This window comes from Pseudochaenichthys georgianus, chromosome 10, assembly GCF_902827115.2.
Source record: "Pseudochaenichthys georgianus chromosome 10, fPseGeo1.2, whole genome shotgun sequence".
NCBI classification, from domain to species: domain Eukaryota; kingdom Metazoa; phylum Chordata; class Actinopteri; order Perciformes; family Channichthyidae; genus Pseudochaenichthys; species Pseudochaenichthys georgianus.
The window spans coordinates 12,077,150-12,097,419 of NC_047512.1; the positions used below are offsets into that span (position 1 = coordinate 12,077,150).

General features: G+C 37.3%; 2 protein-coding genes across 2 annotated transcripts; one reads left to right on the plus strand and one right to left on the minus strand.

Annotated features, from left to right (window-relative positions):
- Nucleotides 1–4,127: 4,127 nt before the first annotated feature.
- On the plus strand, nt 4,128–6,517 carry LOC117454290 (uncharacterized). Its single transcript, XM_034093469.2, has 6 exons — nt 4,128–4,188; nt 4,311–4,640; nt 4,910–5,266; nt 5,417–5,545; nt 5,681–5,739; nt 5,848–6,517. The coding sequence occupies exons 1-6, from the start codon at nt 4,146–4,148 to the stop codon at nt 5,980–5,982; spliced, it is 1,053 nt and encodes a 350-aa protein (XP_033949360.1). The 5' UTR covers nt 4,128–4,145; the 3' UTR covers nt 5,983–6,517.
- Nucleotides 6,518–8,748: 2,231 nt separating this feature from the next.
- Nucleotides 8,749–17,793, minus strand: LOC117453742 (uncharacterized). Its single transcript, XM_034092704.2, has 12 exons — nt 17,682–17,793; nt 17,238–17,582; nt 16,817–17,146; nt 15,717–15,842; nt 14,940–15,004; nt 14,556–14,652; nt 12,071–12,148; nt 11,562–11,906; nt 11,132–11,470; nt 10,548–10,661; nt 9,875–9,939; nt 8,749–9,700 (listed from the first exon to the last, which is right to left on the minus strand). The coding sequence occupies exons 1-12, from the start codon at nt 17,722–17,724 to the stop codon at nt 9,563–9,565; spliced, it is 2,085 nt and encodes a 694-aa protein (XP_033948595.1). The 5' UTR covers nt 17,725–17,793; the 3' UTR covers nt 8,749–9,562.
- Nucleotides 17,794–20,270: the final 2,477 nt, after the last annotated feature.

The window sequence follows — 20,270 nt, forward strand, 5'->3', positions numbered from 1 at the left end:
TGTTTCGATCAGAAATCTCTATGTTCTAAGATTTTATTTGTTCAAAGAAGCCCCTTTATCTAGACAATAAAATATTGTTTCAGTTTTGGGTGCTTAGCTAAGAAGTACAGGACCTATTCAAACAGCAAACCCTATTGACACATTTTACGAATGTGTATTTAATCATACCAGCATGAGAACCAAAAAACACACACAGAGACATTACTTCAGTGTCACTCTATTCAACAGACAAAAGGAAAGCAATGTGGGAACATGACGACTGCTAGCTAGCAAACACATCTGTTTTTATCAAGTACTTGCAGATTCCATATGGTCACAGAAAACTAATTCTGTAGCTTATAAGATGTTTGGTTTACACACTGGATATACTTACTGAGCAACAGCAGTGAGTTGGATGGCTCCACACAACAAATACATTGTTGGAGTTGCTCAATGCTGTATATTTCACTCTATGTATGCTAGCTGTTTTGTTCCATAACAAAACAATAGCCACAGTGTAGGTGGTAGAAAGCTGTGGGGGAGAGGTGAGAGGAAACATCACCAAAACCAAGAGATGTGAAGAACTTACAGGTTAAAGTATGTGTTGAGATAGTGCTCTCTGTAACGTAGAGCATTGTCATTTTCTCAAGTTGAACAATATTGTAGAGTATCACTGATTTTTTGTTTTTAAACCCCAAAAACTCCCTTGCTTTATTGGCAGTGAACTCCAAAGCATGCCTTCATTTATTTTAGATTTCACTGAGGACTCAATGTTGTTCCTTTTTGCCCTAACAGTATATGATGTTGTGCATCCTGTATTTCTGTAAACCCTATAGTCCTACAACCAGTCTTGACCATTTGTGATTCTCTAATGCTCCCAAATAGATCAGGACGTTAACCCGAACAATTGCATTGTGTAAAAGAGACATTTCAATCCATTATAGCAGGAAAAGCAAAAGTAAAGCCAGTGACATAAGGGACTAGGCCATTTGTATTGCAAATAACCATGTTATCGTTACAACCTGTGGACAATTTCCACTGAGAAAGAAGTGGTGTATAATATTTTACACAGAATACATGTAATGTTTCATTTTTGCAAAGTGCTTTTAAGAGGGAGAGACCGAAGCATGGCTGACAAAACACATGGGGAATATTTTGTGATTCACACACAATTAATATTTCTTTGCAAAAGACAATGTTTGTTGTTCTAAATACAAATAGAAAGTCAGAAGTAAAGTACTTCATTGAATCGAGCACTCCACCCGTCAGATCTGACATCCCTTTGTAAAGACCTTCTGCTTCCGAACAAGAAGCAAAGCCACATGCAACAGATACACTGAGAGTCATGCGTTGTGGTGGGCCATCTCTCCACCCTTTGACCAAGCATCAAGGCTGTTACTCAGAACTATGGGCTTCAACAGGAAGTGAAGTGAAGTGAGAGCTACATGAGCCTTCAGCATGCTTCATCATTATTTTAGTTTTACACCTGCTCATTTAAAGTAAAAACATTTCTATCTCAAGATTATTTCTAAAGATGCAAAAGCATCTATCTAATTTACAATCTAACTGTATTGATTCATTAAACATTCAATTAGATAGGCAGCAATTCTATCGCCATGTTAGATCACGGTTCAAATTCCTGCTTTGCTGAAAGACGGAGTTGGACCAGGAAATGATGGGCACCTCCCCTGACTAACTGCAACTACAGATACAAGGCAATAACTTGCAGTAACGTTAAATCAAAAAGGATCATCACATAGTGTGACTAGTGGTATTCCACTTGAAACAAACAAAAGTATATCAGCAGTGCAAGCCCAGCTTCCTGAGGTTTATAGAATGATACAGGTAAGCGTCCCTTTGTATTCACACCTCAGTGTGAAGCCCAACCACAGCAGCGCTGAAGTTTCCATGTGTCATCTGGTTGTCAGTGTGAATGCATTTATATCTGACTGTTTGTGTGAAAGTACAAGGCATGGCTTGTTGTCAATGTCAACAACTGTTGACCCTGAAGAAAGCCACAAACCACAACCTGTAGCTCTGACAAATGTTCTGGAAATGTTGGCCATATAGATAGATATGCTATTTATATTTCTAATTATATACTCTTTACACCTTTTGAGTTGTCAAGAAACCCTAAATCTTTATTTTTTGTAAAAAGAATGTGTGGGGAGTTTTACTGGACTGCATTATCTTAATAGGTGTTCCTTTAATAAGTGTCACAAGTGTAAGAGTGCACAGACACTATAGCGGTACAGGATTGTTTTATGTTAAGCGCCTTGTAAATAGTCGGTTTAATTGATCTGTTTTGTTTCCTTGGTGTACATTAGTTTTCTGTTCCCGGGGAAAAAATATATAGAAGAGAAACTGTAAATCTTCTCAGGACAAATGTGTTCCTTTGATTCTCTGAGAGTGTCGCTCTGCTTCTTCCTCTCTAAAGCTCTCTGAAATGAAGTGTATAGTAGAGGACGGATGTTTTTACAGCCCAACTCTGTGCTGTGCTCTTCCTGCTGAAGTGACTGACAGGCAGAGGGGGTGTTCATCACTTATGACGTGGAGCATCCAATTGGCTGGTGTGCACAGTATTTAAGATGGTCCCTCTGCCCTTATCAATGTGGAAAATGGCAGCTTGTATTTTTATGTCTACACAAATCCAAAAGATACATGCATGTTTAAATAAATGGCAACAACAATGTGGTAGGATAAGTCCTAGAGACACAGCCCTATACGTGTTTGGATGCATTACAAATGATGCATTTATATTGAAATGTGAATGGTATTAATAACTTTTTATAATGAATAATCAGCTATTCTAAAAAAATATATGTTTTTGATAAATCATTTTACTATCACTAAAATATGGCAGTTAGCAAATGAGAAATTAGGTTTTGATCACTTCCAAGAATCCCTTTCAGGAATCCAGACTAACTTTAAACATGTTGCTACGTCCTTGGAATCTAATCTAATCCCAATTCTGAAAGTGTAAGAGTTAATCATTTGCTACAGAGCGCAGGATCACAGGAAGTTTCAGTTTCAATTCCTTTAGTGTGTATGCTTACACATTCATCAAATAAGAGGCGGTTCTTAAACTGGTCTACTTTGGAGACATTCATAATGGACTTTTATGCATTGTTTCACTACATCCATCAAACACTCTTGTTACAGGAGCAACCATTACAAACTGGAGGGATCAAGTTTAAATACTTAGGCATATTATATCAGGAAACTTTTAAAATAAATGTAAGTTGTGTTATAGTAGATGTAGGAGTGTTTTTGAAGTTGCTTAAACTTTGAACATCCTTTTTAAAAATCCGTAACTCCCCAAACTGTTTGGTACTATAATACAAAAGAATGGAGCAATCTTTACCTGCAAATGTATCTTCCTTTATTAGCCAGAATACAAATAATGAATTTCACATTTCTGTGACCTTAAATTGGCTTTAAGCGTGTTGTTAATGTTAGCAATGAATCATGTCAAAACCTAACTGCTGGTGCTGTAATGTGTGTAATGGGGATTGCCCACAGTATTGAGTGTATGTAAGTCGCTTTGGGTAAAAGCGTGACATGTAGTAATGTAATGTAATGAACCAGAAAATGCTGATCATATTTTAAACAGCTTTCTTGTTTACAATTGGCGGAAGTATGCACATATTAATATAATTATGTTAATGTTGTTCTCTTCTTAAGTTAATCCTGGTAACACAATTGCTCGATGGTCAAAAGTAAACACTATGGTATAGGTAAAACACATTTCAGTGGCTTCAAAAGGTATTTGTTTGCTTAGCTCCTCAGACAGCCTAAATGTGCCACTCATGTGTTTATCATACTGGACAGCAGCAATATTCACCCCATCAAAAAAGTCCATCTGGCCATGAAAAGAGAATCAAGATAGTTTTTCGATTGTTCTGTTTTGTGTGTTTACGCTCTGTGCCAGTTAAAGGAAAAAAAAACATCAAACATAAAAACAGAAGCTTGCTTTTGGTCTTGTTTCATGTGTTTAGGTTGGAACAAAGGGTGATATTATTTCCACTGTGGTGGTACAATGAAATAAGGAGAAGCCAATCAGGTTGCTCTAAAATTGTAACCTCCCACTTCATATGATTACATTAAGACAAATCTACTCAAATACGATTTAATTTACCGGCAGCTACGAGTGGATTGACCAGAAAATGCTGATCATAGTTTATTTACTGCTGATGCTTGGAGTGGGGCGTAAGTATCTAGACTTGAGATATATTATATTATTTGTCATGTTCTAATAATGATTCAGCAGGGTGCTAATTACTCTTAATGTATCACAAAGCAATCATCTGTGTGTTTATTATATTTTTCAGGATGCACACACGATCAGATCTTGGAGACAAACACTGTTGGTGTTGGGGATGATGTGACTTTGACTTGTTCACGCAAGAAATCCTTGGATCCAACATACATGTTCTGGATCAGGCATGGTCCTGGAAACGTCCCTGAAGTCTTGGGAGGAACATTATCTTTTGATTATGATGGTGTTAACAAGACTACTCGCATTACAGCAAAACAAGGGCCTGGAACCTTTCTCCTGCAAATAAGAAAAACAGAGCCAAGCGATACTGGAGTTTACTACTGCCTAAAAGTAAACAAACTTGACATGACATTTTTGAATGCGACATTTCTGAGAGTTAAAGGTAAATCATTTATACTGTTTATCTTTGTTATTACTGTCTGCTACATAACACAATTGTATTTTACTACTTTCTTAATGTGTTATGTACTAAACCCCTTTTGTTTAATATGGTAGCTTACTATTTTTGTCTTTTGTATTTACCCACACATTATAAATTACCTCAGAGGGAAATGTGTGAATGATTTCTGATTTCTGAAATGAAATACAGCAAACGTAGATTTCACCTTTCTTTAAAAACGTATACTTTATCTATATATTTATCATTTCCAGGCCCTGAACCAGATATCACTGCCATTATTCAAGGCCATCAGTCTGATCCGGTCCTTCCAGGAGACTCGGTGACTCTGCAGTGTGCAGTCCTCTCTGAATCTCAGAGCAGAACTTGTCCAGGAGAAACCAGAGTGTACTGCTTCAGAGCCGGATCAGATGAATCTCATCCCAGTCTCATTTACACCCATAAAAACAGCGGAGATGATTGTGAGAATAGTCCTGAGGCTAGCTCTCCACGGAAATGTATCTACAACTTCTCTAAAAACTTCCGCTCCTCTGATGCTGGGACTTATTACTGTGCTGTGGCCACATGTGGGGAGATATTATTTGGAAATGGAACAAAACTGGACATTGAAGGTAACTGCAGAGCGTTTACACATCTTTAATAATCATTCATTTTGAATATGGTAGAAACCCTTATCAACCAAAATCCAATTGTCATGCATTGTAATACTGTCAAAAAAACTTTAAATTGTTCACATTTTCTCCTTTTCTCCATGATTTTAGCACCTAAGTTGTGGGATCAGCAGGCCATCGTAATTCTGCTTCTGTTAGCTGCTCCTTTTGCTATAAGTCTGATTGTTATCGCCTTCCTGATTCATAATATCGAGATGAAAACTTGTGATTGTTGCAACGGTAAAAGAAGTTTCTCATACCTCAATCAATCAGTCATTGGGCAAAGCTCACATTTTTACATTATATTTACATTACAAATGTGTATAATTGTACCTACATCATATGTCATCAAATGTATTTTATTTCATAATACAGCTTCTGTTTCTCTGCAAACAAATCCCGTACCAGCCAGCGGTGATCAGCAGAGGCAGCAGGTACGGTCAAAAAGAGAAGATGTGACTGAAAAAAGTTGTTGACTCATTTTTTCTACATGTAAATCATAACTTTTGCCACCTCAATAATGTTTCCATACTTTTTTGCAGAGGGATGAGGACTCAATAATGTATTCTGCACCCAGCTTCACGAAGAGGAAAACTGGCAGAGCAAACAGGAAGAATACAAAATCAGCAGAGGGAGAGACGATCTACACCGATGTCATGTATTCAGTGATGGACTAACAATATACTGGACTTTCTGATTAAAGCTTACTGTTGGGGATATATCTTCCTAGGCCCATAACTTTGACCCAGTCAGTTTGTACTGCCCTCAATGAGCACAGGCCTGCACCTTGGGCTGCTGTGCTCTCAGTGTTTTGTCTCCCTATTCCTGCCTGTTGGCGTCAGCTGATAGAGGTGTTTTAGTGCTTTGCCTGTTTTATCTTGTTATGCTCAATATTGATTATTCTCTCAGAACCAGCTAAATACATGGGTCTGGGGTAGAGATCTTCAGAGTTGGTTTGGCAACCGCTGTGTCACCTCGTGGTGGCAACACGTCTTGTCAGTTCTCCGGCCGTAACTCCATAATAAACCATCAGTGTTTGCCATCATATAGTTCCAGCCAGTGTCTCTCTGAGTTTCGTCTCCATTGCTTCAGAAGTTTCCATCACACTTACAATGTTGTAAATATGTTGCTTCACTTTCAGAAATTGGAGAAATGTTATAACCTGGAAACAAAAAATATATATCATTTTGAAATGATGTCCAATCTGCTTAAAATCATTGTATAACCTTTTTTTTTTAATAAATAAAAGTACATTGGTTACATGACGCAAATTGTTATAGCATTAATGGTGATATTCTACACCTAAATATGTGCATAAATACGGTAAAGCTGTTCACAAATCATTCTTAAAATACACAACATGTCCCTCATTTGACCATTAACATTAACCCATGCTGTTAGTTATGTATATATGAAACGAGTATTTCAGCAGCAATTGGGGCAAGGGTCTGCCGGTTAGACCACACATTGATCCAGAGTGAAATATCTGGACAAATGTTTCAATAGGATGTATCCTAGTCAGTTTTTTAATACCCCACTTTTCATATAGCGCATAGGTACATCGAATATTTTTGTGTTGTGTGAAATCACTACACTAGGAATTGCAGTGAAATGTGGTACATAGGAGATTGTGACTGAAATACATGGCAGGGGCAGTGGCTCAGCTGCTAATATACTGAACATGAACTGCAACTTACCCATTGCATGTCCGTGTTTTAGCCACGACAACTTTATAAAACATGTCTAAAAATGAAGCATGAAGAAATGGCGGGGGGCAACTGAAAACTTCCGTCCTTCTAGCCTCTCATCACTTTGTAAAGCCCTTTCATGTCTGGTGTGAGAACAAGCAACGCCACATGCAACGGCTACACTGACATACAGGCCCAACGCTGTTTACTCAGAACACACCTGACTATTGGGTTCAAATCGATATGTAGTGAGGGGGAAGTTGAAAGAAACTGCTAATTAGTTTTCAATGTGCTCAGTAAAAGTACCAAGAGAAAGAGGCTACCATCTACTCTTATGCATCTGCCAGAGTACTCTGCTATAAGTGCTGCATTAATAGCGCATCGGAGCAGATTTTTTTAAAGCTTTCAGACAGATTTGTGTTGATTATCTGGCAAACTTAAGTCCTGCACTTGACAAAAATACAGTCATGTCATGACTTTACCCTTTACTGAAATGTTTTATTATTCCACTTTTAAAATCAGCAGTGCATGCCGAGTTTCCTGAGGCTAAAACACAGAGTGAGAAAGGTAGAAGCCCCTCTCTGTTGACACCTTAGTTTGAAGTCCCTAAGATTCCATGCATCATTTGTCTGTCAGTAGTGACTGTGAATGCATGTCAATCTGTTTCTATCAGCTTGCCAAATGCAGGCAGTGCTGTGCACACAAAGAAAGGAGTAGATGGTCCAAAGCATATGATTTCTCTTGTTAGAAGCAACAGCATTGCTCTGTAAAATTTGAATATTTCCAAAAAGGCTGAGGAACCCAAGGTAAGGTCTGCTTTGAGGCTTCTTCTAAGCCTACAATGCTCCAGTGTAGATATGGCAATGAAAAACTTGAATCCCAAGCTCCTCCAACAACGCAACATAATATATATATATATATATATATAGGACAAAAACGAATTAAGTGCAAGAAGAAACTGTAGAATAGTGCAGATTATGTTAAGACCAATGGGCAAGTAATGCTTATGACGTAAACTATATACATGTCAGAAATAAAATAAAAACAATAAACTAAATAATGCAGAGAATGTTGAAAGTGACCAAGTAAATGCAGGAGTCTATAAACATGTACAATTAAATAGTGAAAAAATCAAATACTGTTTATTGTGATTAACATTAAGATAAATCAAGTGTAAGATGTAGAGAGATGCATGCTTTAGGTTATGGAGGCACTTAACAGAGCTCGGGCATTAAGCAGTCTTCTGGCCTGTGGGATGAAACTGTCTCTGAGTCTGGTGGCTTCAGACCTGATGCTGCGTCACCGCCTGTCAGACGGCAGCAGACACAACAGTTTGTGGCTGGGATGATGGGGTCTCACTTCTAGTAATACTTCTAATGCCAGAGTTTGACTGCAGTCGGTGTTCCTGTTATTCATTTAAAAACACTTAAGGATCTTTAATAAAGTGGTGCGCTGTTCTTGCCTTTCTCTCCACTATGTATAAAGGTAATACCATGTGGTAGAGCTCTCCTCTGTCTGCTATGTTTGCTACAGGTGACTGACAGGCAGAGTGGGCAGGTTATCACGAGGAGTCCATTATATTCCGCATAGGCAGCTTCTCTATTGTTGTGTAATAGTGTAACAAATACTTTCCAAATGTAGATTAATCAAACTGATCAATTTAAGTCCTATTGTTATGATTCATATTTTTAAATGAACTGCGTATCTATGACTATGTGCCTTTCAGTCAACATGTTTATTATGCACATTAATTTATTTGTGTGTGGAAACATTTGCAAAATCTTAAAATATCGCATAAAACAATGTTAAGACAATGAATCACAAACATATTACTGCTTGCTAGTTGAGGATTTCTGGTGATAAGGCCACGCAACAAATAAATACTAAATATACAGTATGGAACAGAAAATGTATTGTGTGATATTGTCTCTTTAGTTTTTCTGTTTATAATAGTATTTCACATCATATTCATGACACAAACTGACATAAGAGTTGAAGGTAAATACACTTCTTATTTCATTACAGCCAGTTAGTTAGTAAAGTATTACAATTCCTGTTTCATGTACTTTAGGTTATTTTTCCACATATAAAAATAGAATGTAAACATTTTGGCAGAGGATCCTCACCTGATCTCTTTGGCTGTGGTAGAAGTTGGTGGACATTATACTTTTCAATATACACATTTTCAATTATTTGCATCCACTGCGAGGCCCTGATCATAGAAAGGCACATGAGCCACAGTACAACACACATGGCTACTCTGGCTCAAGTATACCAACATTTATTTAAATTCAGATTGAAGAACAATGCACAGTCATAAAATGTACATGTGTGTAGTCTCTTATATGCAGCCTTGTTTTTTTGATGAACATTGATTAAACCACATGTTTGAAAAGTTTATTGATTTCAACTTGAGGCATTCTCAGTCGCCTCCTCATGCCTGTGCAACAAGCAGTGTTCTTTCGTGCTTGTCACATCAACAACCAGCTTTTTAAAAGCAAAATATAAAGCAAAGTAATCAATAGCAAAACATTTGTTAAAAACATGCAAAGCTGAGCTAAGCTAAAGCTCACACGGGCGCGTGGTGCTGTGTGTGGTTTGCTCTCACAGCGGAGTACACACACTCCTGTGGTAACTCTTGCTTTTGCTTCACTTTTCTTGTGGAGTAATTCAGTGCTGCATAGTTTACCGCCTCTTCGTCTCCATCCTGAAAATCATATCATCTATTAAACATACATTCCTTTAATATTAGGCCTGTAGAATGAAACACACTTAATCCAAACAAAGTCTTTGAATGATTGAGTCTAAAGTCAGAAAATGTACAAGGATGCTTTTTGCCTCCACATTTGGTGAATAGTTTCAAAGTTACAAATATATTTACCAGGTCAGTTGATTCATCCACTGCCGCCTCGTTGGCTCTAGGATTACGGGTGGTACACGTTGCTACTGCAGAAAGAGTTAAATAATGTTAGATGGAGTTCAACTGTTCAATTGTCGCTGAATTTTTAAGTAGAGTCTGGAGTTTTACCCTTTTGTAGGACTTTTACTTTTGGATTTCATTTTGAAATATAACTACATGAAACTGTAGTTATGAGTTCACAGAATATGTTGAGTACATGTATGGTGACATCATACATGACATGTCTGCATAGAGAATATTATTTAGAGTTAAGTATTTAAGTTGAATTTCCCCTTTTGACAAATGAAGATATTTGAAAGGATGTTGAGATAACCCAGGACTCAAACTCGCAACCATTTTACAGAAAGCTCAAAATGTATATCCTTTGGGTTAAACTGTTAAATGAATACTTATACTTGCTTGATGAGGATTAGAAAGAGGGAAGCTTGGGAAGAAAATGATTCAACAATTAACATAAAAAAGGCCTCTGTAGGAGACACAAAGTGTATGAATGTTATGTGCTTGGGTTTAAGCCGAATGTGATGTTGGGCCTGTTATTACTGGGTAAAATTAACCGAAGTTACAATAAAACTACATTCCTACAATTTAGAACATGGGCAGATATCATACATTGCTGTATGATTTAGGAACCTACCTTTGCAGTGTCGACAAACTCCTCGATTTACGTAGAAAGCAAGGATGGCGATTAAAGTCAAAGAGCAGGCCAACAGTGCTCCAAGTACGAGGACAACTGCGTCCAGGTTTGATCCTGGAATTTGAAAAATAGACACTTAACTCCTCATTCCAATTTTCAGAGATTTACATTTCTGTCAATATTGTCTGTTAAAAATACTGTCATATTTGGAGAATGTATTTGGCTTTGTCGATCAATCATTACTTTACATTAAGGTCAAAAAGAGCCTTCTGTTTAAGGACATGTTTTTTTATTGCACCAACTTTTTCAAGTGCATGACAAAACAGTGTATCTACTTGGACCAAGATTTAAAATATCAAAGAGCTGTGAATCTGTTTGACTGAAAGATGCAACTTGACTTATGCAGATAGATATTTAGAAACAAATATTTATCCTAACATGAATAAATGCAAACTAGCATCTATCATTTATTGACATCTATCAATATTTATCCAATATATCTGACTACCATTAATGTTCAAAATGTACTAAAGATTTCAGAATTCAACTTTAAAACGTACTTGTTTAAATAAGACGTAACATACTTGTCTCCACTGTAGTTCCTTCTCCAAACAGGATCTGTCCACATGTAGCCACAGCACAGTAATACGTCCCGGTATCAGAGGAGTTGTGTATAGTTTTGGACAGACTGAAGACACAACTGCTTTCCTTTTGTTCCTCACTGTGAGTGTAAAGGATGCTTGGATGGGATTCTCCTGATCCAGATCTGAACCAGTACACTTTGTGTTCGTCTGGACACTGATGTGCGTTTTCTTTGTGTTTGGAGAGGAGTGAACACTGGAGAGTCACTGAGTCGCCGGGCTGGACTGACTCAGTCTTCGGACTTTGTTTCACGTAGATAGATTTCTTCAGATTTTTATGATCTGTGTGATGGACAAACATTAAGAATAAAGTAACTGATTTTAAGGATTTTACAATGTAGTAAATTAAGTAATTGAAATTACTATACTTTACCATTCACAACTAAAAGTGTGCCGTAAATCATTTCCATTTTGTATACCGACCCTGCTTGACAGAAGTACGTTGCTTCATCTTCTTTTGTGACATTTCTGATGTTTAAAATATTCTGAGTATGCCGTTGTGTGATGTTGAATCTTGAGTTGTTAAATTGTCCTTGAAGTTGTATTTTGTCAAAAATTCCTGCCGCAACTGTTTGAAACATATATCCAAACTTCAGCTTATACCAGTAAACCATCCAGGCTTCATTTGTAAAGACTGAACATGTCAGAGTCAAATTACCACCAAGTTCCACCAGAGTCAAAGAGATCTGGTGAGGAACCTCTGCAGTTTGAATCAGGGCTGAAAAAAGAGACAATAGGACAAAAACAATGATTGATAAGATAAGACAATGAAAGTTGATAAGATAATACAGTAATACTAATATTTAAACGTGTCTAAACTTTAATACAACCTTTCGAATATAGTAGTACTCATTTTTCAGTAGTAAGTAAAGTTGCACTCACACAATGTCCTTAGAAGAAACAGAGCAGCCAGTCTTCCCATCATTGTGCCACAGAGCCCTTCCCTTGCACTGCTGATGTCTGCGCACCCAAATGGAACATTTACCCTAAAGTCATCAAGGTTAACAAAGTAGAAGTGATTGTGATTGGCTGAATGGCAGACCACGACCCTCGATTAACCAAACCTTCGATCATGTCCCCTTTTCAATGAAATTGAAAAGCTGTGTGACCAAGCACCATGTGACATGTTGTGACTTACTGATACGCAGCAGACACACAAAAGACGACTAAACAACTGACAGACAAACTTCCTGTCACAACAGTGTACAGAATTTCCAGTGCAATGGGAATCTACTTTTATTCTTGTCCGTGTCGAAAGCATTTTGCTATTGAAGCTCACTGTACATGTGTGTGCATGTCAGTACCTTTAGGACATGATGTAGGTCTGGTGCTGCGTTGGGCAGTAATGCATTACTTAGTAATAGAGCTAGTTTTGTCTAAATGCATTTTTGTTGCAGAATGTTTGCCAAATAATTTACGAGAAAAACATTTCGTGTCCATAACTTTTATTTCTAGTCTCAAAGCATTTAGGCGTTTTACTTCAAAGCAAGAGTAAATTCACATGTCACAGCTACAGTGAGAGAGGAAAATCTGTTTCCTCTGAAGAGACCTACAGGATATGTAATGAGGTTAGAAGTGCAAGAAGGGAAGTGTTTCACAAGGAAACATAAATCTAATTTTAGTTTAATCATTCACTTTAACACAGTATTTGTCGGCTTTATGTAAATCACATTGCAAAGAAAAACAAAAGAGCCATCACACAGTGATTCTGAGTTGATACTGTTTACGTCTGACTCTGGGAACACGTGCCCAACGTTATTCACCTCTTCATGTGTTATTTGAGCTGTACAAAGTCAAACAGCACACACACTTTAAAACAGCACTAAAGACACCTTCACTGTCAATGCATGACTAAAATACTGTAGTAATGGAAAGGTAAGTTTTTATAACGAATGACATTGAAGGAAATGTGACTTTGAAAGCACACCCTATTTTGGCAGCCCAACCACAGCCATGCCCGCCTTTCCACTCGTAATTGTTTTGTCAAGTGGGTGTCTGTTCACCCACATTTACAGGGAAATAAAAGGCAACATTCAGATGTATGTTTTGCAAGAATCTTTCTAAATTATATTTAAGAGTAATGTGTTTCCCCTTGTTCACCTCAGGCAGTACAGTAGTTTGAAGGGCTCATATTCGACTCTGGAATACATCATGTATCCATGTATCCAATGTCAGACAAGTTTTTTTTGCCAACCCTACATTTAAAAGCTTTTGCAATAGTCTTGTATTAAATAAAATGTTGCCTTTCAACATGAAGTCCGAAGTTTCATTATTTGTGGAGTTTTGACTTTCTCCTCCATTCAGAAAGCCTTTTTATCAGGTTAATGTTTTTTCCCAAAAGGCAGACGTTAAAGATGTTTGGTGGCTCCGTCCATCACTAAAAGGTATCGACACAAAGTAAATGTGAAAGACTATAAACAAAACACACAAGGGCCACTTGAGGGTAGTAACTTCATAAAACTAAAGAATTTGAACCACAACAGCACTCAACGAATGTATAGGACCAGATCATGTCTCATGCAACTTGTAATTTATTTGACCTGCTCTTATCACGGAGTAAGAAACTACTCCCCTGCAGCAGTAGGGAAAGCAGCGGACAAAAGGTTTTTGGTCTAATGTCTTAAACAAATGTCTGTGAATGAAAAGGAGAAGAAAACCTCTTCTTTCATGACTTTGTCTTTGTTATTAACAGTATCAAAGGCCATTTAGAACTTGAATTATATATAGTATGTGTCTGTAATTAATGGAAACGTTGACGTTCAATGTTCTCGTAAGTGACTTAGTACTATGATTTTTGTTTCCTAAGTGAAACCAAAACCCAACATTTACTTTACGCCTGTTACAAAAGGAAGTCCGCTACGGGCGGTTAATATTGATTTATGCTAGTTGCTCGAATTACGTTGTTTTGGCTGTTATGTTATATTGTCACATTATGATTTTAACACAAATCTTTATCTTTATTCTAACCATAAATATATATCGATCATCAGTTGAAAGATAACTATCCTTCAACTGGATGACCGATGTGTTGCCCAGAGTCCCTCACCGCAGACTTGGATGAAGGACTAAATCCATGCATTGTTTATTTAAGGAGGCTAACACCTAATTCACAGGCATACTGTGTATGTTGTAGTAGTTGAGTGAAGATACAGTTACTCAATATTAGGGGACACTATAAATATCAAGTTTTATTATGTCAACAAAAAACAGAAGCAAACAGTTCCATAGACATGTCGACCTAGATGACACCTTACAGTAATGCTGGCACACTTCCTGTATCAACGCATTCAGAAAGCAACACGAATCTCTGGCTATAGAGAGGGGTGTGGCTGGTTGTAGTGATCTGATCTAACAACAGAGTACATACAATCTTTTGGAATTTCTCTCTCCTTTCTCCGTCCTCTTTTCACTTTCCTTGTTGAGAAATCCACTGATGCATAAGTCACTGCCTTCGCTTCTTCATCCTGCAAAATTAAAAACAAAACGTGCGTCAATGACAAACTTTTTGGCGATTAGGTGACTTTAACATATAGACCAAGTCTAGAGTAGAGATGGCTTTGCAGTGATCTTTACACACTTTCTATTGTCAAATGTTCAGCCATCAGTAATTATATTTATACCTTGTCACTCTTTATCAGGCATACATAACTTACATTAAGTTTAGCTACTTATCAGTTGGTTATATTATACTTTATAATTTGATTATAATCTGTGTCTTGAACAAATAAAAAGCACACCACCACATATTTACCATGTCATTTGATTGACCCCCAGTTGACATGTCGGGTCCAAGATGATGGGAAGGACTCACTGCTCCTGTTTGAATGTAAAACAGGGTTTCAGAGTATACACCCATGATTATTGTCACCCTCACATTGGAGGAAACTGAGGATCCAACACTTTCACATTTTCAGTTGTTTCCTATTTGGTTAGACACATTGACTTTTTATAATGTGCTCAATTCACCGTCAGCGTTGTTGTGAATAAACTCCTTCAGAGCTTTAAGCAGTAAGGGAACATTTCATGTTCTCAAGGCTACCTGGATAATGTGTACTTCTGGGATCAAATGTTCAATAATTCCTGTTGCAATATGATATTCTGTATTACACACAATAAATGTAATAATATATATTCATTTTGCATTCAAAACAATAGATTAAGTGACCTCAGGTTTACAATTATGTAACACTATGACACAAAAAACAAACAAACATCTCTAGAGTTGATATTATTGAGTCAGTAGTAGCGGCCATGGTGGTTTTACACAGGTAAAGGTATTTGACTACTAGAACCGTCATCTCGTTTATTGAATAGAAACACAAACACTATGTTGAGCCAAAGATTGGATATTGATGGATTTTCCATAATTTCATTATTTATTGGAGTCAATTCAACGTCTTGTGAAAACTCCCATCCTGACAATCATTGTCTGTTTTCACAGCCAAGTAATTTTTTCAAGATGATTAGATCGTTATGGTTCCACCTAAAAAAGCATAACTGAAACTAAAGTATAATGTGCTGAGCCTACCTTTGCAATTTTGGCAACATTTTCTTCGGTATCCATAGAAAATAAGAAAGGCAATCACAGTCACACAGCAGGCCAACAGCACTCCAAGCACAAGGACAACTGGGTTCAGTTCTGTTTCTGAAACTCCTAAATAAGGAAACAAAGGAAGTCTTACATGTAAGACATACACCGCAAAAAAAACATCGGTACCACTTTACAATATGACTACCCTTATAAAGGGTTTACAAATCGTTTGTAATTCATTTATTAATTAGGTTGTGAACACTTTATAAATCCTTAATAAGATTTTATTAGACATGAGATAAACAGGGCACCTGTGACCGGTTGCTTGCCAAATAGTGAGCCCACATTTATCTGTACTGCTAAGCCTTGTTATAAATGGTAGTAACTCATTCATAAATGGGAATGTGTTTCACACTTTACAACAAGGCTCCCTTTTGGCAACTATACATTTTAGTAACTCGTAAATAAATGGTCATAAAGAGATGCCAAGAAACATCAAGATGGATGGGGGGAATCAACTCAGTGAACAACAGATACCAAGGATGCTGGCTGATGAAGAAGACAAAGTACGCTAGTTAGCCAATATAAGGCTTAGTCATCTTGCCAAATAGTGAGCCTTTGTTGTTAGAACTGGTTTATAAATGGTTGTTAATGATTAATAAAGTGTTTACAACCTAATTAATAACCTAATTAGAAACCCTTTATGAAACCTTTATAAGGGTATTCTTATTGTAAAGTGGTACCGAAATATCACATAAAAAAGTATATTTTAATTTGACATTAAGCCTGAAGTATATTCAACTTGTATTTTAGATTAAGACATAAAAGAAACAATGAACACTGTATTTATAAATGCTTCTTAAAGTCTGTATGGAAAATATAATCGGAGGAAAGTTATTCTTACGAAGGGATGAGTTTCAATGTTTGCATAATGCATGTTGAATGGAGGTTCATTCATCAGTTATAATTGATGTCTCAATTAAATAATTGTTAAATATAGTTGTAGTTAATGACTGTACCCACTCTATCCACTCTATACACTTAATATGTATATACATTTACATACAAATATAATTTTAATAGACTTTAAAACATACTTGTCTCCACTGTAGTTCCTTCTCCAAACAGGATCTGTCCACATGTAGCCACAGCACAGTAATACGTCCCGGTATCAGAGGACTTGTGTATAGTTTTGGACAGACTGAAGACACAACTGCGTTCCTTTTGTTCCTCACTGTGAGTGTAAAGGATGCTTGGATGGGATTCTCCTGATCCAGATCTGAACCAGGAAACATTGTGTTCACCTGGACACTGATCTGCGTTTTCTTTGTGTTTGGAGAGGAGTGAACACTGGAGAGTCACTGAGTCGCCGGGCTGGACTGACTTGGTCTTCGGACTTTGCTTCACGTAGACAGATCTCTGCTGATCTGTGTGATTCAGTAGAAGAAAACATAACATTTATATAAATTATTTGTATGACATGAGACTTGACAATAACTGAAAGTAATAGATATTTACCTTTCACAGCCAAGAAGATGCCAGTTCCAAAACTCAGTGAATACGTCGATCCAGTGAGACAGAAATATGTTGCTTCGTCCTCTTTTCTGACATTTCTGATTGTGAAAAGATAATGAGTATCCTCTTTTGTTGCTGTGAACCGTGTGTCTAAAAAAGCTTCAGTAACTGTTAGTTTGCCAAAAATCACGTTAAAGACTGGCTGGGCCATTTGTCCAAGAGACTGCTTGAACAGAGAAAGTAGTTTGCCTTCGTTATCCAAAACTGGACATTGAAAAGTAAAGTTTCCACCAACTTCTACCACAGCCAAAGAGATCAGGTGAGGATCCTCTGCCGATCCAATCAGAGCTAAAGAAAAAAGACAAAGAAAAGGTTTATTGGAGGAGATCATCTTTAAGATCATCACATGGTATTGTCTTTCATACAGGAGTAAAGAATAGCACTTACACATCGTAGAAAGAAGAATCAAAGCAGCCAGTTGACCGATCATTGTGGTGCAGCTCTGTCTTCTCGCACGACTGATGTCTTTCCACCCAAATGAAGGTTTGTTCACACGAAGATCAACGTCTACAAAGTAGCAATTGTAGTGATTGGCTGAAATGTATACAATTACCTCCCCCCTACGTTTAAAACCTGTGGACCATTTTGTTTCGATCAGAAATCTCTATGTTCTAAGATTTTATTTGTTCAAAGAAGCCCCTTTATCTAGACAATAAAATATTGTTTCAGTTTTGGGTGCTTAGCTAAGAAGTACAGGACCTATTCAAACAGCAAACCCTATTGACACATTTTACGAATGTGTATTTAATCATACCAGCATGAGAACCAAAAAACACACACAGAGACATTACTTCAGTGTCACTCTATTCAACAGACAAAAGGAAAGCAATGTGGGAACATGACGACTGCTAGCTAGCAAACACATCTGTTTTTATCAAGTACTTGCAGATTCCATATGGTCACAGAAAACTAATTCTGGAGCTTAATAAGATGTTTGGTTTACACACTGGATATACTTACTGAGCAACAGCAGTGAGTTGGATGGCTCCACACAACAAATACATTGTTGGAGTTGCTCAATGCTGTATATTTCACTCTATGTATGCTAGCTGTTTTGTTCCATAACAAAACAATAGCCACAGTGTAGGTGGTAGAAAGCTGTGGGGGAGAGGTGAGAGGAAACATCACCAAAACCAAGAGATGTGAAGAACTTACAGGTTAAAGTATGTGTTGAGATAGTGCTCTCTGTAACGTAGAGCATTGTCATTTTCTCAAGTTGAACAATATTGTAGAGTATCACTGATTTTTTGTTTTTAAACCCCAAAAACTCCCTTGCTTTATTGGCAGTGAACTCCAAAGCATGCCTTCATTTATTTTAGATTTCACTGAGGACTCAATGTTGTTCCTTTTTTGCCCTAACAGTATATGATGTTGTGCATCCTGTATTTCTGTAAACCCTATAGTCCTACAACCAGTCTTGACCATTTGTGATTCTCTAATGCTCCCAAATAGATCAGGACGTTAACCCGAACAATTGCATTGTGTAAAAGAGACATTTCAATCCATTATAGCAGGAAAAGCAAAAGTAAAGCCAGTGACATAAGGGACTAGGCCATTTGTATTGCAAATAACCATGTTATCGTTAAACCTGTGGACAATTTCCACTGAGAAAGAAGTGGTGTATAATATTTTACACAGAATACATGTAATGTTTCATTTTTGCAAAGTGCTTTTAAGAGGGAGAGACCGAAGCATGGCTGACAAAACACATGGGGAATATTTTGTGATTCACACACAATTAATATTTCTTTGCAAAAGACAATGTTTGTTGTTCTAAATACAAAATAGAAAGTCAGAAGTAAAGTACTTCATTGAATCGAGCACTCCACCCGTCAGATCTGACATCCCTTTGTAAAGACCTTCTGCTTCCGAACAAGAAGCAAAGCCACATGCAACAGATACACTGAGAGTCATGCGTTGTGGTGGGCCATCTCTCCACCCTTTGACCAAGCATCAAGGCTGTTACTCAGAACTATGGGCTTCAACAGGAAGTGAAGTGAAGTGAGAGCTACATGAGCCTTCAGCATGCTTCATCATTATTTTAGTTTTACACCTGCTCATTTAAAGTAAAAACATTTCTATCTCAAGATTATTTCTAAAGATGCAAAAGCATCTATCTAATTTACAATCTAACTGTATTGATTCATTAAACATTCAATTAGATAGGCAGCAATTCTATCGCCATGTTAGATCACGGTTCAAATTCCTGCTTTGCTGAAAGACGGAGTTGGACCAGGAAATGATGGGCACCTCCCCTGACTAACTGCAACTACAGATACAAGGCAATAACTTGCAGTAACGTTAAATCAAAAAGGATCATCACATAGTGTGACTAGTGGTATTCCACTTGAAACAAACAAAAGTATATCAGCAGTGCAAGCCCAGCTTCCTGAGGTTTATAGAATGATACAGGTAAGCGTCCCTTTGTATTCACACCTCAGTGTGAAGCCCAACCACAGCAGCGCTGAAGTTTCCATGTGTCATCTGGTTGTCAGTGTGAATGCATTTATATCTGACTGTTTGTGTGAAAGTACAAGGCATGGCTTGTTGTCAATGTCAACAACTGTTGACCCTGAAGAAAGCCACAAACCACAACCTGTAGCTCTGACAAATGTTCTGGAAATGTTGGCCATATAGATAGATATGCTATTTATATTTCTAATTATATACTCTTTACACCTTTTGAGTTGTCAAGAAACCCTAAATCTTTATTTTTTGTAAAAAGAATGTGTGGGGAGTTTTACTGGACTGCATTATCTTAATAGGTGTTCCTTTAATAAGTGTCACAAGTGTAAGAGTGCACAGACACTATAGCGGTACAGGATTGTTTTATGTTAAGCGCCTTGTAAATAGTCGGTTTAATTGATCTGTTTTGTTTCCTTGGTGTACATTAGTTTTCTGTTCCCGGGGAAAAAATATATAGAAGAGAAACTGTAAATCTTCTCAGGACAAATGTGTTCCTTTGATTCTCTGAGA

Bases quoted from the DNA above. Each gene is read 5' to 3' on its own strand.
- LOC117454290 (XM_034093469.2), top strand. From the start codon at position 4,146: ATGCTGATCATAGTTTATTTACTGCTGATGCTTGGAGTGGGGC. The intron at 4,189-4,310 runs GTAAGTATCTAG...TATATTTTTCAG, and splicing joins GCTGATGCTTGGAGTGGGGC to GATGCACACACGATCAGATC. The intron at 5,267-5,416 runs GTAACTGCAGAG...CCATGATTTTAG, and splicing joins AACAAAACTGGACATTGAAG to CACCTAAGTTGTGGGATCAG.
- LOC117453742 (XM_034092704.2), bottom strand. From the start codon at position 17,724: ATGATCGGTCAACTGGCTGCTTTGATTCTTCTTTCTACGATGT. The intron at 14,653-14,939 runs GTAAATATGTGG...TTAATTTTGCAG, and splicing joins GGGGTCAATCAAATGACATG to GATGAAGAAGCGAAGGCAGT. The intron at 9,940-10,547 runs GTAGGTTCCTAA...CTCTTTCTGCAG, and splicing joins AGTTTGTCGACACTGCAAAG to TAGCAACGTGTACCACCCGT.